This window comes from Delphinus delphis, chromosome 4 (assembly GCF_949987515.2).
Source record: "Delphinus delphis chromosome 4, mDelDel1.2, whole genome shotgun sequence".
NCBI lineage: Eukaryota > Metazoa > Chordata > Mammalia > Artiodactyla > Delphinidae > Delphinus > Delphinus delphis.
In genome coordinates this window covers 128,525,789-128,553,565 of record NC_082686.1, presented here as the reverse complement: position 1 = coordinate 128,553,565, position 27,777 = coordinate 128,525,789, and the positions used below count along the sequence as shown (strand labels likewise).

The 27,777-nt window shown below is 38.3% G+C and overlaps 1 protein-coding gene and 1 long non-coding RNA gene across 2 annotated transcripts in view; both read left to right on the top strand.

Moving 5' to 3' along the window:
* Positions 1 to 27,777, top strand: part of LOC132424311 (uncharacterized) — a 233,791-nt gene that overhangs the window by 41,076 nt on the left and 164,938 nt on the right. The gene's annotated exons all lie outside the window — the stretch shown is intronic.
* The window catches only part of LOC132423905 (arginine/serine-rich coiled-coil protein 2-like), a 39,026-nt gene continuing 21,212 nt past the window's right edge, over positions 9,964 to 27,777 (top strand). The window contains exon 1 of the mRNA XM_060009738.1: positions 9,964 to 10,056. Coding sequence (XP_059865721.1) covers positions 9,964 to 10,056 — 93 coding nt within the window. The remainder of the gene's footprint in view (positions 10,057 to 27,777) is intronic.

Here is a 27,777-nt window from a genome sequence, read left to right as displayed (position 1 = left end):
ATGATTCAGTTATACCTACATATATGTATTCTTTTTCAGATTCTTTTCCCTTATAGGTTATTACAAATGATTGAGTATAGTTCCCTGGGCTATACAGTAGGTCCTTGCTGGTTATCTATTTTATATATAATAGTGTGACTGGCTTCTTTATTCTATTCAGCTTGTCCTGGGCACAGGGCTGGTGTCCTGGACTCTTGGCACGTCTCTTATGGAGTATTGTTCACCTTCAGGTCAGCAGGGAGCATCCCTCCTGGAATCTCTCCCTCAAGATTTCCTTCTCTGGGGCTTCCCTGGTGGCGCAGTGGTTGAGAGTCCGCCTGCCAATGCAGGGGACACGGGTTCGTGCCCCAGTCTGGGAAGATCCCTACATGCCGCGGAGTGGCTGGGCCCGTGAGCCATGACCACTGAGCCTGCGCCCGTGAGCCATGGCCGCTGAGCCTGCGCGTCCGGAGCCTGTGCTCTGCAATGGGAGAGGCCACAACAGTGAGAGGCCCGCGTACCGCAAAAAAAAAAAAAAAAAGAAAAAAGATTTCCTTCTCTGTCTTCACCCTACCTCCTCCCCTTAGTTTTGTTAACCCCTTTCCCATGTGCCCAGAGCTGCATCTCCTAATTCTGCCTGGGTGGGGCAGGACTCACTGGGGCCCACCCTGAAGAGCTGCTTGCTCTTCTTGTCTCTGTGCATTAGTGGTTAGTGTCAGCATCCGGGGTGGGGTATACAGTCTTCACACAAACAATGCTAACCTCCCTTCACACTTCAGAAACCCAAACCACCACCAAACACTGGGTCCTCTATACAGTTCTCCTGTGACTTTCTACAACACCCACGTTCTTTAGTAAGGCCTGAGGGCTGGTCTGTAAATCCTGGTCCTACATGCAAAGTCACTGTTTTTCTATCTTAAGGTATTATGCCAGAGGCTTACAGGAACCAGAAGGAAAACCCCCTCTGAGGTTGTTTTTTTTTTCCACCTAGTTCTACATGAAGGGAGGTAGCTATTTTGTAACTAAAATGGAGAAAAGCAGCAGAGGCTTCTATCCAAATGCCAAAAAATGGGAGTGAAGAGGAGGTTATTATTGTGATGTCTGGGAAATCTGTCTATTCTCTTAGCTCCACTGTCTTTCAGCCCTGGTTGTAAAGCCCCTAGAAAGTTCTACGACCTCTTTGGTAGGGAATTCCCTTGGGAATAATAAGATATTTTGTTCCCTAACCGGAACGTACTTCAGAGAAACCAGGTCCCAAGATTCCTCCTTTGATGGGAGTTGGTTCAAGCGGGAGCCCTGGAATTTTTTTTTTCAATTTTTATTGGAGTATAGTTGATTTTCAGTGTTGTGTTAGTTTCAGGTGTACAGCAGCAAAGTGAATCATATATATGTATATCTCCATTCTTTTTCAGATTCTTTTCCCATATAGGTTGTCACACAATATTGAGTAGAGTTCCCTGTGCTATACAGTAGGTCCTTATTAGTTATCTATTTTGTATACAGTAGCGTGTATAGGTCAATCCCAAGGGGGCCATCACCATAGACAAGTTGTTTAAATGGAGGTTTCTGGTTCTATTCTGCTTCCGCATAGATTCTGAATCAAATTAGAACAGAGGTTTGCTGGCTTCTATCAACCTCTACCAGGCCACCGCTGTAATTAAGATTTGCCTCCAAGTACCCTCATCACAGGGAGATGATGCAGAAGGGGTGAGGGTGGGGAGTTCTCACTCCTTATATGTGACCCTAAACCTACTGGCTTCTCTGCAGCCTAAGTAAGGCGTCCTGACTACCTATTCAGTGTGTAATAATGTACACACTTCCTTTTTTTCTAGATTCTACCAGCATGACAAGTTGTCTGAAACGCAAGTGTGTTGCCAATGACAAAAAGAAATGCCTTATTATGGTCACTTGAATCATAAAGTTCCCTGAGAAAGCCATCCTTCTGGAATGCTTCTGTAAAAGTTACAGTTCCTGAACACCACCCTCCATCCCCCCTCCCCTCGCCCATTCAGTCCCATTCTGTGCTGCTTTCTTTTGTCCAGCCCTTCTCCAAGCTTGCAGCGTTTGGTTTTATCTTTCCTTCCCCGTCCACACAACTGGGCCAAGGGGAGTCAGCCACCACCCTGTCTCCCTTCCAGGTTCTCACATGGCCCTCCATCTATCTGTACTCAATCTCTGCCTGTGGACTAATGGCTTTGGAGGAAGTGTTCTTGCCTTGAGAATGAGTAATCATTTTCAAGGGAGGAATCTGGAGAACTCATACAGCCTTGAGCCCAATAACATGCCCAGACCTGTGACCCAGAGGACTTCCTTCTCTGGCATTCAGCATGTTATGTGCTACAATAAGAATATTAATAGCTCACACTTAGAGAGCTTACCCTGGGCCAGCTTTGTTCTAAATTCTTCACGCACAGGAACTCAGTCCTCTTAACCCAACACTAAAGACAGATTTATGAAGGAGAGAAACCCCAATTCCATAATCTTACTCATGCATCATTTGAAAAGCAATTCACCTTTTTTAAAAAAAATCCTGCATCAAAGTATGTAGGCTAACATCTCCATTGGTTGTTTTCCTTGGCATTTCGATAGGACAACTTGGGTCCAAACTGGTCCCACAACTCGCCTCGTACTGGCTGCTGAATGTTGACTCAGCTGCAGCCCTGGATGCCTCCGCCTCATTCCCCGATCTTGAAGGGTGCCCAGCACACCCTTCCTATTCACATTGTGCCCACCTATTCCACAGCTGCGTTTGGTCATTAGAGTAGAACATTTGTTGCCTCTGATCTATGTGATGATGTAATTCAGATAAAGCAGAACACTACCAAAACAGTAATTTTTCAAAATGTAATGTCAACATATCGCTTCTGTACTTCATTGCTTAAAAGAATCAGATTCCTCTCCTCTCCTTGATTGATATTACAAAAGCCCTCTTCTGTTCCTTTAGAACTCCTCCTTAAAGCCCTTCGTCCCTTCAATCCAAATAGAGCCGTGACAGTATGCTTCATGAAGGCTTCTGTCTCACAGAGCCGGCAGTCTGGATGTCATTTTAAGCTCAGCTGGGATTCTCCATCTACAGAAATATTCAGCGGTTGGCTGAAGGAAAATAGTGATGTTTGAAATGAAGCTTCATTTTCTTCCTCTGGGTAGCGTATAGCTTACTTACAACATAGCACTTCTGTTCCGCCCTGCTTTGTCCTTACCAACAAGAGCTGCTTCTCAGTGTGCTTCTTCATGCATACTGTCGCGGATTTATGGATTTTTGCACACACAGATACATTTCCTTTTGGTAAACAATACTTATTTGCCTCTGTTTCTTTTGAAGAGGCAATACTAATCCATCATTGTATTAGTTAAGTTGCTTTGAGTGTCAACTAACAGAAAACGTAACTCAAACTAGGTTAAGAAATAAACATGATTTATTGATTCATAGAAAAGAAAATCAAGAATCAGTGCAAGCCCTAGATAAAGCTTGATCTTGCAGCTCAGCAAGGTAACTTGTGATTTGACTGCTTCGTTATCCTAAAGCATTACACATGGCTTTCAGCTGCTTCTGGTGGCCACATTCATACCTAGCAGTGAGATAGAATTCCTCTGTGGATTTCTGGTAAAAGCAAAGACGGTCTTTCTTCAAAGGTCCCAATACACATTTTCTTGTGTCTCAGTGACCGGCTGGGTCACACACCCATCTGTAGGCAATCAGTTTTGGCTAGTAGATGATACATGCTGACTGGCTTAAACTAATCGGGGCTCACCCCTGGAGATGAGGGTGGGATTAGCTTTTGCCAAGTACAGGGGCTTTATTGAGAAAGGTATTGTACTTTCCCCAGGAGGAAGTAGGGCTTGGATTCAGCAAACAACCCTTGTAAGTACCACGTTTCCATGACAAATATAATCCCACTAATATTCAAGGAAACGCATTGTTACTTATCAATTTTGTTAGCTCCTGTTTCAAATGCACTTTGTATATTTCCCATGCTCTGTGCTTGGGTATGAACAGATATCTGAGGCCATAAGCACTCTTACTGGATCCTTTCTCAACTAAGTTCTTGTGTGAATGACTAGATCCGGAGCCAAGTGCTTTACATGTTTGCACATTAGAATTTCACAGAAGCCCTGTGTAGCAGACACTATCGACTTCTTTTTGCATATGAGGAAACAAAGTTAACTAACTCAGTGTAACACAATTAGTAAATAATGGACTCAGGGTTTAAATGGAGGCAATCCGTCTGTAAAACCTGGAACCTTAAAACCTGGAACCTATTATGCCATGCCAACTATTGTTTCCCTAATGAGCTGAGGCTTACCAAGTGTCCTAGGACAGCAACGTGCACTATTTTAGTTATAGTCAAAAAAATCAAGAGAATAAGAAAGTTATTATCTGTTTCTTGGGACTTTTCTCTGCATCCTTGCCAACACTTGTTATTTCTTGTCTTTTTGATAATACCCATTTTGAGGTGCTATCTCATTGTGGTTTTGATTTGCATTTCTCTAATAATTAGTGATGGTGAACATCTTTACACGTGCCAGTCGGCCATCTGTATGTCTTCTTTGGAAAAATGTTTATTCAGATGTTCTGCCCATTTTTTAATCAGTTTGTTTGTTTTTTGTCGTTGTTGACTTGCATGAGTTACAATACCTTATGATTTTCAGTGCACAGGTCTTTCACCTCCTTGGTTAAATTTATTCCTAGGTATTATATTCTTTTTGTTGCAATTGCAAATGAGATTGTTTTCTTAGTTTCTCTTTCTGCTAGTTTATCATTAGTGTATAGAAATGCAACTGATTTTTGTATATTGATTTTGTACCCTGCAATTTTACTGTTTCTCTTTATTACTTCTAATAGTTTTTGGTGAAGACTTTAGGGTTTTCAATATATAAAATTCATATCATCTGCAAATCATTATTGTTTTAATTCTTCCTTTCTGATTGGATGGCTTTTGTTTTTCTTGCCTAATTGCTGTTTCTAGGATTTCCAATACTATTGTTGAATAAAAGTTGGCAAGAGTGGGCATCCTTGTATTGTTCCCGATCTTAGAAGGAGAGCTTTCAGTTTTTCAGTATGATGTTAGTTGTGGGTTTGTCATTTATAGCCTTATTATGTTGAGGTACCTTCCTTCTATATACATTTTATTAAAAGTTCTTAGCATAAATGGGTGTTGAATCTTGTCACATGCTTTTTCTGCATCTAATGAGATGATCATATGATTTTTTTATCCTTCATTTTGTTAATGTGTCTATCACATTGATTGATTTGTGGATATTGGACCATCCTTGCATCCCTGAGATAAATCTCGTTTGATCATAATGTATGATCCTTTTAATGTATTGTTGAATTTGGTTTGCTCTTCTTTTGTTGAGGATTTTTCCATCTATGTTCATTAGTGACAGTGGCCTGTATTTATTTTTTTTAATGTGTGTGGTCCTTGTCTGATTTTGGTCTCAGGGTCACGTTGGCCTCGAAAAATTAAGAAGTTAGGAAGTGTTCCCTCTTCTTCAATTTTTAGAAGAGTTTAGGAAGGATAGGTATTCAGTCTTCTTTGAGTGTTTGGTAGAATTCATCTGGCCCTGGACTTTTGTTTTGGGGGAGGTTATTTTTTTGGGTTTTTTTGTTTTGTGTTTTTGCGGTACGCGGGCCTCTCACTGTTGTGGCCTCTCCCGTTGCTGAGCACAGGCCCTGGACGCGCAGGCTCAGCAGCCATGGCTCATGGACCCAGCCGCTCTGCAGCATGTGGGATCTTCCCGGACTGGGGCACGAACCCATGTCCCCTGCATTGGCAGGTGGACTCTCAACTACTGCGCCACCAGGGAAGCCCATGTTTTGGGGGAGGTTTTTGATTACTGTTTCAATCTCCTTACTAGTCACCAATCTATTCAGACTTTCTGTTTCTTTATGATTCAGTCTGGGAAGGTTGCATGATTCTAAGAATTTATCCATTTCTTTAGGGTTGTTCATTTTGTTGGCATATAACTGTTCACAGTATGCTCTTACAATCCTTTGTATTTTGGTGGTATCCACTGTAATCTCTCCTCTTTCATTTTTGATTTTATTTATCTGAGCCTTCTTTTTAGTGAGTCTAGCTAAAGGTTTGTCAATTTTATCATTTCAAAGAACTAGTTCTTAGTTTCATTGATCTTTTTCATTGCCTTTTTAGTCTCTATTTCAATTTATTTCTGCTCTGATCTTTATTATTTCTTTTCTTCTGGTTACTTTGAGCTTTGTTTGTTCTTCTTTTTCTAGTTTCTTTATGTGTAAGTTAGGTTGTTTGTTTAAGATTGTTTCTTGAGGTAGGCCTGTATTGCTATAAAATTCCCTTTTAGTAGTGCTTTTGCTGCATCCTGAAGATTTTGGTATGTTGTATCTTCATTTTCATTTGTCTTCAGGTAGTTTGAAATTTCTTCTTTGATTTCTTCATTGGCACAACACTTGTTCCGTAGCATGTTGTTTGGTCTTCACATATTTGTGATTTTTCCAGCTTTCTTCTTGTAGTTGATTTCTAGTTTCATACCATTGTGATTGGAAAAATGTTTGATATGATTTCAGTCTTCTTAAATTTATTGAAACGTGTTTTGTGTCCCAACATATGATCCATCCTTGAGAATGTTCCATGTATACTTGAGAAGAATGTGTATTCTGCAGCATTTGGATGAAATCTTCTGTATAAATCTATAAAGTCCATCTGGTATAATGTTTCATTTCAGGCCACTGTTTCCTTGTTTACGTTCTGTCTGGAAGATCAATCCATTGATGTAAGTGGGGTATTAAAGTCCCCTACTATTACTGTGTTGCTGTGAGTTTCTCCCTTTAAGTCTGTTAATAATTGCTTTATATATTTTGGTTCCTATGTTGGGTGCTTATATATTAATAACTATGTCTTTTTTTTTCTTTTTTCAGTTATTTTTATTGTGATTAAAAATCACTATATTAACCATTCTTAAGTGTACAGTTCAGTAGTATTAAGTATAATCACATTGGTGTACAACAGATCTCTACAACTTTTTCATCTTACATAGCAAACTCTATACCCATTAAATGCTAATTTTCCCTCCTTCCTCCCCACAGCTTTTGGCAACCACCTTTCCACTTTCTGTTTCTATTATTTGACTACTTTAAAGATTTTACATGAATAGAAATATCTAAATGACAGTATGTGTCCTTCTGTTTTGTTTTGTTTCAGCTGCACCACACAGCTTGCAGGATCTTAGTTCCCCGACCAGGGATCAAACCTGGGTCCCCTGCAGTGAAAGCACTGAGTCCTAACTACTAGACTGACAGGGAATTCTCAGTATCTGTCCTTTTGTAACTGGCTTATTTTACTTAGTGTAATGTCCTCAGGGTTCATCCAAATCTTAGCAAGTGACAGGATTCCCTTCCTTTCTGAGGCTGTATAATATTCCATTGTGTGTATATACCACATTTCCTTTTTTCCAGTTTTACTGAAATATAATTGACATATAACATTGTGTAAGTTTAAGGTGTATGTGATGACACCTTTATATACTGTGAAATGATTACTGTAGTAGGTTTAGTTAACACCTTCATCATGTCAGATAATTATCACTTCTTTTTTGTGGTGAGAACATGTAAAATCTACTCTCTTAGCCATTTTCAAGTGTATAATACAGTATTGTTAAGTGTAATCACCAGTCTGGAACTTTGTACCCTTTGTCAAAATCTCTCCCCACTTTCCCCACCCTCAGCCCCTGGAAACCACCATTCTACTCTCTCTATGGAACCTCATGATGGAGTCTGAGAAGCAACTAGTAGGATCCACGTCCCTCTAATGTCCTTTGAGGGTCCTATCTGCTGCTCTCTCAGACTCTTTCCTCCCCCCAGTTATGCAGCTCATGACTCAGTATTCTGGATACTGGGGTAAGATAGAAATAGGCCTCTTTGGCAATGTCCCATGTATCTGGGGAAGGCAGGTGCTCACTCATGCTCTCACTTTCCCAAGCAGGAGAAATCATGGGCTGAGAAAGTCTTGCTTGGCACTGAGCTGTGCCACCTTGAGGGAGGGGTTGACAGGGATAAAGTTAAACTGGTCCCCGTACTCTCTCCAGTGGGTCCAAACTCACTTGGTTTCTTTTTGTTTGTTTTTTGGGGCTCCAGTGGTGTGTCGGAGCTTCTCCGATGGAAACCAAGACTTCCACAAAAGCTCTCTTGTCTGTGGGTGATTGTCTAAGACAGCGTTCTCCAGGGGCTCCTGAATGGTGACTGAGAGGGGCTGGAGCTGGTTCATGGGTCACTGCAGTGTCCATAGCCACTCCTGAGGTCAGTGCACAATTACTCAGTGCACAGGTGGGTGAGACTCCTCTCAGTTCCCTTGGCGTATGGTGCTGGATCCTACAGTTCCCACAAAGGGACTTCTGTCCATGGATAGGTGCAGAATTGTTGATGTTGGAGAGGGGGGATACAATGCGGGATGTCTTCTTCAGCCATGTTGCTGACATCACCCCCATAGGAAAGTATAAAATGAGAAAACCTTCTCAATTTATCTTTTGTTTTCTGGTTGCTCTTTATCTCCATGGTTTCTTTTTCCTTACGTTTCAGGCTGCCATTTTAGTTTAGTGGGTTTCCACGATGTTTTTCTCAGTTTCTCTTTTCTTTATGTTTCGTGTCTCTGCTCCAGATTTGTTTTGTGATTGCCATGAATTTTGTGTAAGATGTCTCATAGGTAAAATGAGATGTGTGTAAGATGTCTCATAGGTAAAACTGCTATTCCTTCTGATAGCATCCTATCTTCATTGGCCTACATGAGTTTTGTCCTTTTCCTCTTTCCTTCTTATGTTTTTTTTTTTTAATTTCAAATTATCCATTTTTATGTTGTGAGTTTGTTAAGAAATTGAAGTAGCTATAGTTATTTTTATTGCTGTGTTCCCATTAACCTTTATGCTATAATTAAGTGTTCAACGATCTATTCTGATATAGAGTTGCAATTTTCTGATTGTTTCATCCTATTTATCACCTCATTAAAAGTTTTGTGTACTTTTGCCTTTTGTTTCAGGTAGAAGAGCTCCTCGTAAAATTTCTTATAAGGCAGGTCTAGGGGTGATGATCTCCCTCAGCTTTTGTTTACCTGGGAAAGCCTTTACTTCTCTGTCCTATCTAAAGGGTAGCTTTGCTGGATAGAGTACTCTTAGCTGACAGTTTTTATCTTTAGATGTTTTGGTATGTCGTTCCATTCTCTCCTAGTCTGTACAGTTTCTGCTGAGAAATCTGCTGATAACGAAATGCGGGTTCCTTTGTAGGTAACTGTCTTCTCCCCCGCCCCGCAGCTGCCTTTAAAATTCTTTCTTTATCATTGATAGTTTTAATATAATGTGTCTTGGAGAACATCCTTTTGTATTGAGATAATTAGGTTTTCTCTTAGCTTCGAGAACTTGTATATCCACTTCCTTCCCCAGATTTGGGAAGCTCTCAGCTATTATTTCATTAAGTAAACTCTCTGTTCCTTTCTAGAACCCTCTCTTCTAACAGTGCGACTTTTCGGTAACTAGAGGTCTTTTTCTTGTTTTTCAGTAGGTGGCGCTATAGCACACGTTTTTGTTTTCTTTCACCTTCTGCTGCCTCTGGCTATATTTGAGAATCTGCACTCTCCACTCTCCACCCTCCACGGCCTCTGCTGTGGGTATTGCTGGTGCCCTCATTGTTGCTTGTGATTTCTGGAGTTGCTGGTGGTTTTCTGCTTCTGGTGTCCCTGATCTTGCTGGCATTGCCACCAGGGGCACCAGCATGGTGGGTGCCTCTGTTACATCTGGGGTTGTTGGGTATGTGGGTATGGCCACCATGGTCAGGGAGACCAGAGTCAAGGGTGCTGCTGTGGCTGAAGGGACCAGAGTCACAGTTTCTGCTGCTGCTGCTGCCCGGTTCCCTGCGGCAACCGATGCCACTCTAGCTGGGAGGCTTGAGTCGTGTGCTACACCTTCTCTGCTGCTAACAGGTTCTCTGGAGCTGCAGGCTCAGCCGCCTTGACCAGGGCCTGGATGATGGGTACTGTTTCCACCATTCCCCCACCTCCTCTCTGTGTTCCAGTTGCCCACCTTCAGCTGTACAGTTGTATGAATCTCTCTGGCATCCAGGTGTGTTGGGCATTCAGAAACATTTGCTGAATATGGTTACTTTACTAGTTGTAGATTGAAGAGGAGAGACAAAGGGAGAATCTCAGGCTGCCACGATGCTGACGTCACCCCACAAACTCATGTCCCTTTGCCTAGACAAATTAAATGCTAGGAACTGAGAGAAACAGTGACTGATTCAGACCACTGAAGCAATGACGGTGATCCATGACAGAACTATTCCTGAAGCCTAGGGACTGGCAAATGCAGTTGAAAAAAAAAAATGCAGTTCCATAAATAAATAAATATTTACACTAAAGTCTGAAGAGGCAACCTTTGATTGTGAGCAAGTAGTTACCAAAAGCACAGTTTATTAGCACTTAGAAATGGAACCAGGCCTTCCAAATGTAAATGGCAGACTGAAGATAGTTGTTTATTTCCATACATTTCTTGACTCAGAAATCCCAATAAAGGATTTTACAATGCATAAATCCGAGTATATATGGCAGTGGATGAGAGGAACCCTATATTTTGAAGCTAAAAATGCGATACACACATAGTTACTGATCTAGAAGTCTACAGAAAGTGAAACCTAAGCTTGTGATAGAATAAAGCAGGAAAGTCAAGGAGAAGTAAGTCTATCCACTATAAAAGTGAAAAGACTTGGGAAAAGGGGGCAGAGGGGGTGGTAGTAGTTACCATGCATAAAAGGGGGAATAATAAGTACAATGAATAACGACTGCTTTCACCTGCTTGGATCATGTAATTTGACATCGAACAATATACCAGCCTAACCTCTACTACACATGAGACTGGAGTATTCCTCCCTGGGGAAAATTACATATACTCAAGAGAAGAATCTACTAATAATGACAATCAGAGATCTCAAAATAAAGCAGGTGGCTTGCTGGCCAATCATCTAATAGAAAAGCCTGCCCGTTGACAAGGTGCTTCGCTTCCAACTCAAATACAGATTTTCCAAATAGCTTTTTCAGTGTCTTGTCTCTTTTGCCAAACCAAGCTACCATGTGATATCCTTTCTATAGTCACTCCCCCTACCTCCTTGTCTGTCTGATGGACCCTCATAATGCTTCAGGACTCAGCTCAAATGCCAAACCTTTCGTGGTTTCTCAGAGAATAAGCACATCACCCGCCTGTCCCTCATGCTGTATTGTGCGTTATGACACCTTATTGCTTTCATTACTTGGATCTAGGTATGTTTGTCTCCTCATATGGCCATGGATCTTTCAAAGATAGGGACTATATTCTTTTCAGGTCTGTATTTCCAACCTCTATTCCAGTGCCTGGAACAAAGAAGGAATGTATCTTAAACTATTTTTAATGTTAGGTAGGTACAGTGAGAATTATACTAGCTAACTTAAAAGAATTCTCTTTGAAACCTGAGACACTATGATCATAAAACAAAAATTTAATTTCCCAAGAGATAATTAAGACTATGTAAAATGGAATGTGACCATTATAATGGTATAATTGAGAAACTGGGAACCTGTTGGGAACAGAACTGGTATAAGGTGCAATGTAAAAAATATTGAATAAAATTCAATCGTTTCCTCAAAATACTTATTTTTTATTCTCTATTCATATCTTTTTTCCTTCATGAGTCCCTTTACATTTAGAAACCATGTAATTTTGTTCTGTATATATGATGGGTATTATATATATGGCTACAACTCTCAGTCTTTTATAAACCAGGCAGTGACATGTGTTCACGGGCTAGCCATTCCTTGTGTTTGGAGTTGAGGATTTTGAGAACAGTGTTAGGAACCACTGTCTATTGGGAAACTTTTGTGACTAACTTTGGGGAACTCTTGGGGTTTGTGAGCTGTGTTTCTAAAGCTTGATCTTTAACACACAGAGGTCTCAAGGAATTGTTGGAATAGAATTAATGCTATTTTTCTTATTATAACTGGTAAGGCTACACAACATTTCTTCCTAGCTACATAACCCCATTGATTTTTCTCAATCATTATGCTTATTTTGGGGATAATTCAATTCCATAAAATTATGTAGGCCTATTAGGAAAAAGTGGGTATAAATATAATACATGCAAATGAACCATATTTCATTTAACTGGGAACTTCATGAGGGCAGGAATCATATCTATTGTGTTACTCACTGTTTCTCTAGCATCTAATATAATACACAGTAATACAGAGTAGATGCTTAGTAAATATTTGCTAAATAAGTGAAAAACATAATCATGGTAAGCATTTCATTATCTCCTCAGATATAATTTTTACAATGCTCTTCTAAATTTTGAACCAATTCAATAGTTTCTATTATTGTATGAATTTTTAAAATCCTTCCATAATCAGAACAATGTGGTATTGGTAAAAGAATAGGCAAATCAAGAGAATTTGATTTGAGAGAATTTCAGAATTTGATAAGAGAGAATCCAGAAATAGACCCACATATATATAGTCAACTGATCTCTGACAAAGGAGCAAAGGCAATAATAACTGTCTTTTCAACAAATGGTGCTAGAACTGGACATCCATTTGCACAACAGCAACAAAAAAAATGAATCTAGACACAGACCTTATACCCTTCACAAAAATTTACTCAAAATGGATCATAGACCTAAATGTAAAATGCAAAACTATAAAACTTCTAGAACATAACATAAGAGAAAACCTAGATGACCTTGAATGTGGAGATGAGTTAGATACAACATGAAAGGCAGGATCCATGAAAGAAAGTACTGATATACTGGACTTCATTAAAATTATAAGTTTCTGCTCTATGGGGAAAAAAAGGCCAAGAGAATGAAAAGACAAGCCACAGACTGGGAAAAAATATTTTTAAAGGACCCATTTGATAAAGGATTGTTATCCAAAATACACAAAGAGCTCTTAAAACTCAACAATAAGAAAATAAACAACCTGATTTAAAAATGGGCCAAAGACCTTAACAGACACCTCACCAAAGAAGGTACACAGATGGAAAATAAGCATATGAAAAGATGCCCCACATCACATGTCATCAGGGAAATGAAAATTAAAACAATAGTGATATACACTACACACTTATTAGAATGGCCCAAAATCCAGAATACTGACAACACCAAACGCTGGCAAGGATATGGAGCAATGGGAACTCTCATTCATTGCTGGTGGGAATGCAAAATGATACAGCCACTTTGGAAGACAGTTTGGCAATTTCTTAAAGAACTAAATATTCTCTTACCATGTAATCCAGCAATTGTGCTTCCTGGTATTTACCCAAGCGAGTTGGAAATTTATGTCCATACAAAAACCTACACACGAATATTTGCGGTAGCTTTATTTATGACTATCAAAACTTGAAAGCGGGCTTCCCTGGTGGCGCGGTGGTTGAGAGTCCGCCTGCCGATGTAGGGAACGCGGGTTCTTGCCCCGGTCCGCGAAGATCCCACATGCCACGGAGCGGCTGGGCCCGTGAGCCATGGCCGCTGAACCTGCGAGTCTGGAGCCTGTGCTCTGCAACGGGAGAACTTGAAAGCAACCAAGATGTACTTCAGAAAGTGGTATATCCAGACAATGGAATATTATTCAGTGCTAGAAAGGAATGAGCTTTCAAGCCATGAAAACACATGGAGAAAATTTAAATGCATAATACTAAGTGAAAGAAGCCAATCATATTGTATGATTCCAACTATGAACATCCTGGAAAAAGCAAAACTGTGGAGGCGATTAAAAGATCAGTGATTGCCAGGAGTTAAGGGAGGAGCACAGAGGATTTCTAGCGCAGTGAAAATTCTCTGTATGATACTGTAAAGGTAAATACATGTATTCATACATTTGTACAAACCCACAGAATGTACAACACCAAGAATGATCCCTAATGTGAATAAAACACCTAATTCTCTTTCTGCAGGTCCATTTTTGGACATTCTATTTGTTTAATTTGTCTTTCAATTTATTCAGGTATGATTGCCATACTATTTATTGAGGCAATATAAGATGTTTTAATTGTCTGACATGGTAATGCTATTTCTCCTGCATTAATTTTCTTTTTTCAGAGAAATTCTTAGGACTCAGAATTTTTTTTTTACAGCTGCCTAGAAATTCATTGTATGGATATACTTAATTTATTCAACCAATCCCCCTATTACGGACACTCATTTATGCTTTTTTGATTTTACAGACAACGCTGCATGAATATAATTTTACAGATATTCAAGTATTCCCAAAGAATAAATTTAAATTGATAATTATTAAGTAAATGTTTATTTTTCCATATGAACTTTAACATCACCTTAAGTAGTTGAAAATATTAGTGTTTTATTGGGATTTTGCTAATTTTCTAAATTACAGAGAATTGACATTTATGGTATTGATTCTTCTCATCCAAGAATAGGGCATGCCTTTCCATTTATTTGAATCACTTTTTTATATATGCTTCATGAGTATGTTAAAGTGTCCTTCTCATGACTCACACATTTCTTATCAAGTTTATTCCTAAGCATTTTGTTATTTTAGTGAGGTCTTTTCTTTCATTATATCTCCTAAGTGGCAGCTGATTATATTGTTAAAAAACAAAATTCAACTGAGAACATTTGAAGATCTAATTTGGTTTTATTCAATGATTCATGAATCAGGCAGCATCCCATCTAGCAAGTCGAAAGGAGCTCCAAAGAGCTGCAGAAAAAGAAAGTTTTTATAGACAGAAGGAGGCAGGGACAAGGAAAAATGTGAATTATCTCATCTTTCTTTGGGAGGTGGAAGGGGTCTATCAGGCAGATTACCTCAGTACTGCCAACCAGGCAATTCTAGACTGACTGGTTAAGATTGCATTCCCTGGGCGAGATTGAAACTGCGATTAGGTTAGGTATTAAATTTCAGTTTGGTGATGTGGGCTGAGCACAAGTCACTCCATTTTGAGCCTACTGTCTCCCTTTTTTTAAACAATGTATAAAAAGCTGCTGATTTTTGTATTTTGTTTATGTACTATGCTTCCTTATGAAATTCTCATGTGTTTATGGGAGTTTTCCAATCAATTCTCTTGGGATTTCTAAGAATTCAATCATGTCATCAGTAAATAGTGATAGTTCCTTCTCCTCTCCAGTGTTTATACCTCTAACTTCTTTCCTTTGTCTAATTGCATTGTGTGGTACTCTCAGGACAATCACACAAATAATAGTGGTGATTGAGGATGTATCTGACTTGAGTGAAGACAGACTTATTTTCTCTGCTCATATTTATTCATATCTATTTATATGACTCTATTCATATTCCATAATCCATTTTCATCAGGAATGGCTGTAAACTTTTATTTTAAAATGTCTTTTCAGTGCCTGTGGAGATTTTTATATGATTTTTGTCCTTAGATGTAATAATATGGAGAATTATATTAATAACTTCCTTAATATTAAAACATTCTTGCATTTAGGTGATAAACTTCTTTTGCACATATTTTTTCTTTACTGAGCTGATGGATTCCAGTTTGTAAAATTTTATTTAGAATTTTTTTCATTTTATTCATTAGTGGGCTGAATTTCTTTCTTCCTTTCTCCCTTCTTTCCATCCTTTTCTCCTTCCTTCCTTCTTCTTTCCTTTTTCAGTCTTTTCTAGTTTTGACTTCAATCTTGCTTTCTCAAAAATAATTGGGAATTTTTCCTTCTTTTTCTATGCAACAACATGGATTTATCTGTTATTTAAAACTTTGGTTAAACTATCTGCGTCTTGTGTTTTTGTGGGGAAAGTTAGTTGCTTAACTTTATTTCTTCTATGGAAATTTGTTTAGATTTTATTTATATTCTGGGATCAGTTTTAGTAAATTGTTTTTTCTTAGAATATTGTCTATTTAAGCCAAAGTTGTGAACCTTGTTTCCATGGATTGGACCAAATAACTTTCTCATGGTTTTTAAATTTCCTCTCTTTAACTGGTTATTAATGGGAAGCATATTTATTTTCATTTTTCCTATGTTAGGTTAGCTAATAATTTATATATCTTGTTATTTTTATCTTTTTTGTGATCTACTTTTTAATTTTATAATTTTATTTATCTTTTGACAAATTTTCTTCCTTTTATTTTACTTATTGTTCTTTTTCCAAATTCTTGAATTTCTTGCTAAATTTGTTTTATTCCTTCTTATTTATTGGTATGTGTATATATATATATTTATAATAGTTTATTTTTATGTCTATAATATGCTTCTGTAATTTTCTTCTGAATTTTGCTTTAGTATGTCATCAGTTTAGATATGCAGTGTTTTCATTGTAAGTTCTTTTAGATCACCTTTATTTTTCTTTTTTATTTCTTTTTTACCTAGAGTTATTTTTAAAAGGTGTTTTAATGTTACTGTTTTTGAAAAATTTCATTGCAGTGAGGTCAGAAAGTGTTGCCTGTATCCTGGGTCATTTTTACTTTCTGAAATTTATAGATTTTTTTTTGAAGCCAATATGTAGCCAATGTCCCTGAAAGTTTCATGAGCACTTCAAAGGAAGATGTATTCTCTATTTTTGGCAGAATTGAAATATAATATTTATATACACTTTATTAATTATGTTATTTAGATCATCTATGTATTTACTTACGTTTGTCCATTTGCTTTGTCATGTTCTGAGAGAGTAAAATTAAAGTCTCATAGTAATAGTTATTTCTATTTCTCTTTACATTTACTCTGACTTTTCCTATATATATTGATGCTATGTTATTTGGTTCATAATGATTTTTAACTATTTTAAGTATAACATATTTACGGAAAAGTGTTATTAATCATATGTGTACACTTTGATGAATTATTTCTAAATGAACATACTTGAGTAACCACCACCAAAATAAATATTTAGAATATTTTCAAACAAGGCTGGCTAGCCAATTTTTTTAAAAAATTGAAGTTTAGTAACTTTACTGGGTAGGATATGTTTCAGTGTTGACCATGTAGGAGGTCAGAATACGCCACCCCAAAATATGACTGTAGGAAACCAGAATATGCCTCTTTGGCATAAGGATTATTTTGAGCTGATTATTTTGAAAAAGAGCAGACGCAAGAGAAGCTCTGAAAACAGAGCAGGTTACCATTTCTGTAAGGGAAATTTACATTTATAAATTTACGTTCTCCTTTTTAAGAGTGTCCCTCTCTCTGTACCAGGAAGAGAAGGATGACTTTAAATTACAAGAGACTCGTGTCAGTGGAGAAGGCAAGGACTTAAATCTGCATAATAAGCCTTATTCTGGTTTACCCTGCTTTCCCTGGTCACCTTCCCCTAACTTGCCTCCTCCACACCCTTCTTTCTTTGTTTTTGCTGAGATGGTATTTAAACCCCAATTCTAAGCCAACTCTTTGAGTTACTCATTCTCTGGGTTTTCCCATATGTATATATATGAGATATACACATTAATACCTTTCTGTCTGTTTTTCTCTTGTTAATTTGTCTGTTGCAGGGTCCCCAGCCTAGAATGTAGAAGGGTAGAGGGAAAAGGACTTTTTCCTCCCCTTCAACCATTTTGGCTCAGTGTTCTCTGGCACCTCACTCTTACAATCTCACATCAGAGAACTTGGCTTGAAGTATATCTTTTAAATTGGCTCTGTTTTATTCTTTTGTTCTTCTACTTTGGGAAATACAATTACGTATATGTTGGATCTCTTGCTGTCTTCTACATTATTTTCTTTCCAATTCCTTTTAGCTCTCTATTTCCATTTTATTCTGCTCATTTTTTTTTTTTTCCATTTCTACCTTTTTGCCCCTTGCTTTGTTTTCTGGATATTTTCCAACTCTTTGCTTTTCTTCTAATTTTGCCTTCATTTCTGTTACAATTTTTTTTCTTCTTTTCTTAAATCTGTCAGACTATATTTCTAATTCTCTTGTAGTTTTTGTCATTTCTTTTCTGAGTTATTTTTTGCTTAAGGCCTTCTTTCATGAAGGAACTAATATATACGTTTCTAATACAATTCATGGTGAAATATATGATCATAATTTTCATCTGCTTTGTTGATTTTGTTTTTGGTAAATGCTTTTTTTTTGTTACCAAATTTTGCTGCCATATCCGTCATCTCTATCTTAAAGTATCTTTGTGTCAATTTTTTGTTAGTTTCTTCTTAATTCACTCATCACTGAATAAGTTGGGTTGTCATGGTCTGTTCAAGTTACTGTAACAAAAATACAGTAAACTGGGTGGCTTGTAAACTATAGACATTTATTTCTGGAGGCTCAGAAGTCCAAGGTCAAAGTGCTGGCAGATGAGGTCTCATGAGGACTACTTCATAGACAGCTGTCTTTTTGCTATATCCTCACATGGCAGAAGGGATGAGGGAGCTCTGTGGAGTTTCTTTCAAATGAAGGTATTTGTTGCAATTATGAGAGCTCTGCCCTCATGACCTAAGGTCCCAAAGACCTCACCTCCTATTACCACCACTTTGGGGGGTAAGATTTTCTACATATGAATTTTGGAGGGACACATTCAGTCTGTAGCAGAGGTTCTTCCTGGATCTGCTGAGTATGTTTGGGGATGTAGAGAGGGGAATGCATAATGTTCCAGGTCAGGTGGTTATCAGAGCACAAAGGTTCTGTGGTGCACCATTGCCATGACCATGACTTTTGTTAGCAACTGAACTTCAGAACTCAGTGCTAGGGCAGGAAGTTATGTTACATTTTTCCAAGGGCATAAGTTTGCAAATTCATTTGTTAGTCTGTCCTCTGCTTTCTCAGTATGTCTTAAAGTATGGAAAAACATGTTTGGTCTCTGTGTGCTACACATAAAAGTGTGTGTGGGTGTTGGTGTGGGTGTAAATATGGTTATGGGTGTATGTGTGTGTGCACCCATGTACTTCAGCATGTAGTGGCAGGACAGAAAATGCAACTGTGCCAATTTGGTTGGTCAATCCTCTTTACCAATTAGAATGAAACATATAAATAACTGATTGAAATTTTAAAACCGCAGATGCAAAGGCAATATCAGACAACTCTTTATCCTCTGTCCTCCCCCATAGCTCATACGTCAGTGGTTGCAGCACTTAAGATGGGCACACTGAGCTTTGAAGTATTCAAGTATAGAGTACTCAGCACAGAATAATCACAAGTGGCTGGAAGTGAATAAACAGAAGACAGAATAACTTTATTTATTTCTGACTTAAGTGAAAATGACTGTGTTTGATTTTAGGGCTAGTGGTTCCAACTAAATTTTTTCTCATTAGGTTTCACTAGGAAACCAAAATAAAGAAAAATCTTACTCAAAACAATAACTTTTAAAATGTAATACAAATTTTTTGACTAATGCATAACACAGAGTCCAATTTTAGTCAGCTAACTTTACCTGAGATTATATTAATTGTTAAACATTGTATGGAGTGGCTTAGGATCACAAATATATAAGTATAGTGTCCTTTCTTCCTGACCTCATAATTTACTAAAGCCCATGAACTGTAATCTAAAAATAACTTGGCTGAAAGGTGAATATGGGTGAAGGAGAAATTAATCCTGACAAGGGAATCGGAGAAGACTAGTGTTGGGAAATGTGGGTAGGGAAGGTAGGATTTGCAAAGCAGTCTTCAAGGGGGAAAGATCTCAAGTGATCCTTGGGTTGGTGTCTACTGGGGGTCCTGTGAGCACATAGTATGCTCAAAGAACATGTCTTCAGGTGATGGCTTGTAGCATGGGGTACATCTTGATAAGCAGATTCAGAATTTTTGAACTTTAAATGATCATAAGGCTCATTAAGTTTATTTTGCAAATAAACTAAGTGCAAGAGAAATTAATGGATTCCCTGAATGTCTCAGAGTTATCAGAGACTGTGCTGGGACTGAAACCAAGAACTTCTGCTCAGTGTTTTTCCCAGTATACACACTCCCTCTAGAAGACAGTGGTCAGACTGGAGAAGGCTTTGAATGCCAGGGAAGGAATATCGAAAGGATCTGGGATGATTAGATCTATAATTAGAATATATTGGAGAGAAGAGGAGGTAAATAAAGGAATCAGTTAGGCAAAATCTGGCTTATCATAAGAAAAGTGTACCTCAGTTCTATTTTGTGGTCTCACACTGCCCTGGGTAGATGACATATTTGCTAGAATGCTTTCTACCCTTCTGTTTTAAGGAACTGTATGGACATGCAGGATAATAGAAGTATTTGTGGCTGTATTTGCTGTGTGGGGCCTTAGCATGAATAAGAGAATGAATACCTGCCCATCTAATATGAAGATATGGCTTTGCCCTCTTGAATTACCCTGACCATGTCATGTATATGGCTTCCACTCTTAGCTCATTTGTCCAGGAGGTCACTCCTCCCAAGGCCACCCTTTTGAAATGAAATAGTAATCTAAAACAAATGAGTATTTTATGCAGGCATAAAACCAACACATATAATTTAATAATCAGACTGAAACTCATTGCTACGGATTTCATTCAATATCAGCATATAAGTACAGCCTTTCATATTTTATCACTTTTTCCTCTTCCATCGACAGCTGAATATGTTTCAAGTTCATCTTTTGTACAAGCAATCAATTCTCAGAAAAACTAGCTGGCAAGCCTACAGCTTGAAGAAAATGAAAAGAGAAGAATATCAATAAGCTTCCTGCTGCTTTGTCTTTTATGAATGGTCAGATTTATGCTTTGTATGCCTGTTACCTATTTTCTGAAGCTAAACAGTTGGCTTCCAGGAGGGAATAAAGCCCATGAACCATCCACTTTAAAGATCTTGGCATTTACCTCGAGGACTAGTTAATTAGCTCTTTGGGTTTACTCGTTTGAATCAAAGACAAATTAGAATCAAGAGGAAAACATACATTCAATGGCCTTATGTTTCTGATTTTATTATTGCTTCAGTCTTGCTTGGTGTGGTTGGCTTGAAGTCAAACAACCAGAAAGCAGAATGCACAGTTGAGATGATAGAGTGACCATGAGAAGTATAATTACTTCATAATTGGGTTTTCACATTCACTGCTAATTACCGTGCACCAGAATTGTTATAGTTCAAAAGCAGTAAAAATAATGTCCATAGTTAGGAGCTTTTCGATGAAATGCATATGTAATTTTCTAATGGTGGGAGCTCTGTGGTGATGCCAGCCACAATGAATTTAGCAATGATTACAATAACTTTGCATTACAGTCGAACAGTTACCTTTGGGAACTGATGAAAGCCCATAATCCACTTGATTTTTTGTTACAGTCATGCTCTCAGTAAAAGCTTTTAAAGAGTTACCAAGAAATATACTCTCACTGAACGATCAAAATTTTGAGGCTTCGGAGAGCATATAGTTTAGTCAACACCTAATCTGAAAGTAAGTAACATCTTTTTGAAGTTTTATGAGCCTGAAAATGTGACTACCACTTAAGTTACTGATTTCTTAGTAAATTAAATAAAGGAAAACAGAAGATACCGTGACTGCATTATCTTCATCCGGACAGTTTAAGGCAGCAGGCCCCAGCCTTTTTGGCACCAGGGGCTAGTTTTGTGGAAGACAATTCTTCCACAGACCGCGGTGGGGGGGTGGCTTTGGGATGATTCAAGCACACTACATTCATTGTGCACTTTATTTCTATTATTATTACATTGTAATATATAATGTAATAATTATACAACTCACCATAATGAAGAATCATTGGGAACCCTGAGCTTGTTTTCCTGCAACTTGATGGTCCCATCTGGGGGTGATGGGAGACAGTGACACCCATAAGTGTGTTGCTTATGTCCGGTCTACTCCGTAAGATGCAGCTTGTCACTTGCTACTCACTGATAGGGTTTTGATAGGAGTCTGCAAGCAGTCGATTTATTGTGGTCTCTGTGCAGTCAAACCTCTCTGCTAATGATACTCTGTATTTGCAGCCACTCCTCAGCACTAGCAACACCACCTCAGCTCCACCTCAGATCATCAGGCATTAGATTCTCATAAGGAGCGCGCAACCTAGACCCCTCGCAGGTGCAGTTCCCAGTAGGGTTCGTGCTCCTATGAGAATCTAATGCCACCGCCAATCTGACAGGAGGCGGAGCTCAGGCAGTAATGCGAGCGATGGGGAGCAGCTGGAAATACAGAAGAAGCTTTGCTTGCTCGCCTGCTGTTCACCTCCTGCTGTGCAGCCTGGTTCCTAACAGGCCACGGACTGGTACCAGTCCATGGCCCAGGGGTTGGGGACCCCTGGTTTAAGGCATTCAGTATATAAATCAGATAGCTCCATAGCAGCTGCTTGCTATAGTGGATCACGCATTGAGAAAAGGCAGGGAAATATGCATAATCATACATAGAGAGAGTTCAATACCATCTTTAGCAAGTCAAATACACCTTTCACAATTATTCCTATTTACTAAGAAATCGTATACTACTTACTCTAAGAAGGTAGATTCTGAGCAGGAAGAATAATGAAAGTCACATGATTGTTTCTCTTTAATTCTCTATTACGTTGCCCATTTGCAGGAAATTTCTGTCACCTTGATTAAGTAGTTAAATTTTCCAAGTCTGCATCTCTCTTTATGCAGAGCAGGAGAGTAATACTGTTTACGTGCAGGAGTAGAGCCAGGAGAGAGTGGACAGTGCCGAAGATGGCTGCTACGATTGCACTAGAACATCAGTTAAAGGTTCCAGTCCTGGGACCCAATAATACAGAAGCAAGTTGTCTCTTGCCACTCTTGATTTCAATTCTATGATTCATAATTTAGTTTTACCATGGGTTAGGTGGAGAGCATTAACTTTCTAATCAACCTTTTCACCTAAGCCAAGAAGTTGGATGTTTGCAATTGTTTTGAACATAAAAATAATTACTTCGCCATGCAGGAATTGGCAAACTACGTCAAGTCCCAACTTTAGCTGGACTAAATCTGTTTTACATTTTTAAAGGATTGCAAACAAAGCAAACAAAGAATATGCCACCAAGACTATGTAGGCTTGTAAACCCTAAAATGTTTACTATCTGACTCTTTACAAAGTTTGTCTACCCCTGCTCTATGGGCTTATACAGCTTTCTAGTATCCTTGAATAAGAAGTACTGAATAATGTATTTTTATTCTTTATTATTTCAAGTCTCTGTTGTAAATTACTTTCCTGTCCTCCAGCCTTTCAGCGTTTGCAACCAGGGTTATATCCACTCATGCTTCAAGGATGCTATGTTTGTTAAAGTATAAAGGCAGCTCATTGTACATCAACTATTGTAAGATTTAAGACACTCATCATACTGTCTCTTGTAGTTTGGAGCTATGAGATTTGTATGCATATCTCTTCTTTAGATGCTCAACGTGAGAGTCAGTTAATTACTGGAGCAACAGTTTGACCAAAAAAAAAGTACATGGTGTTAGAGGGTCTGATTCGTACTCAAGCTTTCTGCTCGGATGTGTCACCTTGGCCAGTGTAGCCAAGTTCTCTCAGCTGTGGTTTACACACTAGCCATACAGTCTAGTAGCACCTTCCAGAATTGTGTGACTTAAATTGAGAATTCATAGTTAAAAGCATTTTGCTCAGTTTCTAATGCATGGACTCTCAACAATTATCAGTGGACTCTGAATCTGAGGTCAGGACAATGAATGTACATTCATGGATTTAACTCCAAGTTGGACCATAAAATAATAATACCTATAAAGTAATATACAGTAAGGAATTGATTCATTTTTTCCATTCAGGTTAATCTGTACCATTTTCCTTGTACCCCTTGTACTGGCTGAATTTTTTAGAGATGACAAATTTTATGACTTAGACGCGGTTGTCTATATTCTGCACTAAGAGAATCTTTACCTCGAAAAGTTACTTATGTAAATGAGCCCAGTTATTAGGCACATTATTTTCAACTGAGAAACAAATTTATGAAGTGAATATTTAAGGGGACATATCAATGAATATTTGTGCAAATATATTGTTGATGTAGGGTTAATGAGTATCTCAGGAGGATCTATTTCTTCATATATATATTTCTCTCTCTCTCTCTCTCTCTATATATATATATATATATATTTTTTTTAACATGGCTTCATTTGGAAACATGCTCAGTAGCATGGTAGCTGTGATTGCTAGTGGCTTCCCAATATCTATTATCTCCCTTTCTTGTTAGTAACAGAATCCTTATTTTTAACCTTGGCACACTGGTACCCACTACACTTGTAGCTAGATATGATTACGGGACTAAGTTCTAATCAATGGGATGGTTGCAGAAAAGTTGAGTGCAGACTTCTAGGTAATGTCCTACAAGAGAATGGCTGTATCCTTCTTCTTTCTTTCCTCCATCTTGCTTCCTGGAGTGAAGATATAGATGGCTGGAGCTCTAGCAGGCATATTGGAACATAAGGATGAGGATCACACCGAAGGAAATGGAGTTCAGGGAACTACAAGGTCCCTGAGTTTCTGATGTTTTGAAAGTTTCTGCAAAACCTATACTATCTACCTCCAGACTTACTTTATGTGAGATGGAAGTTAACTTATATCTTCTTAGTTGCTATTGTTTTATTTTCTGCCATAGATAGTAGAATCCAATCGTATCTAATATAGATACCAACAGATTTTCTTCGTTCATGGTAAAAGGGAAACATCCATTTATTAAGAAGGGGGGAGCTTATTGATTCTATAGCAAGGATCATGAATATGTATTTAAATTTGCATCTTGAAATAGTCTTCAAACACATCAAACCTACCACTAAATAAATAATTGTAAGATATGTGTCTGAATATATATGTAATATAATGGCAAGGAAATATATATATATACATATATATGTGTGTGTATATATATATAAAATCACTAGGATACAACCTTCTCTAAACCATTGTAACAAACAACTTGAAGTTCCAGTATTGCATCAGGTCTTGGGCAGAACTGATTAGCCAATCAGAGATCTTATGTCTGTGAAGAAAAATAAACATCATAGGGGCTTCCCTGGTGGCGCAGTGGTTGAGAGTCCGCCTGCCGATGCAGGGGACACGGGTTCGTGCCCCGGTCTGGGAAGATCCCACATGCCACGGAGCAGCTGGGCCCGTGAGCCATGGCTGCTGAGCCTGCGCGTCTGGAGCCTGTGCTCCAAAACGGGAGAGGCCACGACAGTGAGAGGCCCGTGTACCGCAAAAAATAAAAATAAATAAAAATAAATAAACATCATCTAGGTACATTTCTTTAGCACAAACCAAATTTATTATAGAAAGAGGAAATTCTGCCAAAAATATGTGGATTATATTCTTTTGAAAGAAAAATTATGTTTCCTGTTCTATTTGTATCTTGTTCCTTCATTTTCAATAGCACTTGTCAGGTGGTACTAATTCATTAACTTCTATCAATGAATAAAACTGCTATTTAACAATCAGTGTATGTCTTCTACAAGTGATAAGGTGCAATTGTGCCTCTGCAAATAAAACACCTTCACTGACCATATCATAATTTTAAATATTTGTTAACTGTGAATTTTCACAAATTGACTAGGTGGAAAAATGTTAGACTCATATGTGAGATGAGAAAAAAATACACATGCATGTAGAAAAATGCCCAGCAATTTTTCATTTTTGAAAGTAATATAGATTAAAAGTGCAGATTACTTATAAACATATTAAAATAACTAATTGCCCTACAATTAACTAAAATTATAAGCATTAGTCTCATAAAATAGTACGCAACTCTTCTTTAAATATCAGGAAACTGAAGCATAGAAAACTTAAAGTCACAGTAAGTAGATACTAGAGGTAGGATAAGAATCCGTATTTCTTTATTTCTAAACTGGTGCTCCCTTGGACATGCTGTAAGACATCTTAAAAATGATGAATTATGGATGGACATCATGCTGTTGTTGACTCTTCTGAGCAAGAGATTTAAAATTCACTTCTAGCTTGTATAAAAGTTTTGGAATTAATTGTAGACATCTGCCACTTTCTTTGCTCTGTTCTTTAGCAGAAGAGACTATCACTCACCTTCTGTCATTCGTGTTGCTATCACATTCTGTCTCCCACTGGGTTCCACTGCTCACTCATCAGAGCACGTATATTACCTTCCTACTGCCCAGAGGTGGAAAATAATATGGAGTCAAATCAAACTCAAGGAAATAAGAACCCTGAAGTTTTAATGATGCAGCTGGTTTTGGTATTTTAAATTCTCTGGTTCATTAATAAAAACCCTGCACTTGCTGCTACTATCCTAAAGCCGATAAATACTGGAAAAGTGCAAACACTTTTCTGAAATATCAATATTATCTACTAAATAAATTATTTACTAAGTAACCAATGATATTAAACCACAGAAAATGGAAAGAGAGAGAAGTTATTGGATAAAAACAAGTCACAGTGGAACTGTTCTGGCCGACTGGTTTGGGCCAAACTCAGAAAAAAGCACTAAGAAAGTAATTTTATAAAGAGGAATGATGATCTGGACAACTCCTGGTGTTTGTTTCTACCAGTAAAACCTTCTAGAATAAAGTCACATGATAGATGGCGTCCAGTGGGAGATTGTAGCTACAAAGGGGGAGGGACAGAAGGCCAAGTTTCGGTTTTCTCTTTGCATCATCTTCCCATCCTCTTAAAATACTTTGTAATTGCATTCAGCCCTTTCTTTTCTTTTTCTTTCTTTTTTTTTTTTTTTTGTGGTATGCGGGCTTCTCACTGTTGTGGCCTCTCCCATTGCGGAGCACAGGCTCCGGACGCGCAGGCTCAGCGACCATGGCTCAGGGGCCCAGTCGCTCCGCGGCACGTGGGATCTTCCCGGACCGGGGCACGAACCCGTGTCCCCTGCATCGGCAGGCAGACTCTTAACCGCTGCACCACCAGGGAAGCCTTCAGCCCTTTCTTGACTCCATTTCATTGTCACTATTTCTGTGTCTCTAGGCAATATATTTTCTTTTCTCAATGAGAAATAAAACTGTATTTGCTGCTTTGTTTTCAGATGGCCAATGTTATTAACCATGTGTTTCTATATGATGAGTGCTTAAGGTGAAGAGATTGTGTAGGTTATTGATTAGTGGAAGAATGATAAAATGTGCTAATTGAGTGGTACTTGGAAAATCTGTCAGGATCTGCCTCCATGGAGTGGCATAAAAAAACCAAAAGCTGGTAAGAGTTCACAAGTAAACGGGAGTCGAGTACTAACAATTTGAAATATATGATGACAGTGGGTGGAAAAAAAAACAAAAGGACTGATCCAAGAGGAAAAGTAATGTTACTGTTAATTATAAATCACGCACAGACACTTCACTCAGGAAAAACTGTACCATAGGACACTGCTACAATCGTTGTTATTAGAAATGTGTCTTTGTGCATTCATATCAGTCTTAGGAAGAGACAATAAGCTGATGGTGAGAGGGGAACAGGAGCCAAGTTTTGTGACAGAGTTCCAGAGAGGGAAATTTGTTAATACCTTCTGGCAAGATAGAGAGGGTTCAGAATGCAAAGTGTTTCTTAAAGGAGAAAGGGGAGAACTCAGAAAGGAAAAGTTGAATGACAACTTCACCTCCCTGGTCTTCAGAAATTACGTACAATTGCTGACCTCAGAGTACTAGAGGAAGCAAAACTCAGACCTACAGCCCGGAGAAGCAAGTATAAAGCTCAGAATGTTTAGGAGAATTACTGGCCAAAGAGTCTGGAGAGATGTGAGAATGAGAGTAACAGTATTGAGTGCAGGTCACATAGAGTAAAGCCTTGGCCCCAGCATTCAAACATTGCAGAGTTGTAGGGAGTTCCTGGATTTCTGTGTCATTCACATAATTAATACTTGTTGCATTTTTAGTCTGCATTCCTCCAGTTTTGTTCTAACGGGTAGAAGTGGCAACTGCCCACTGTAACACCTCTTTGGAGATTGCTTGGGGTCTTCAAGTTCAGTGAAGCACTGGACTTTCCATCACATAACTCAGACTCT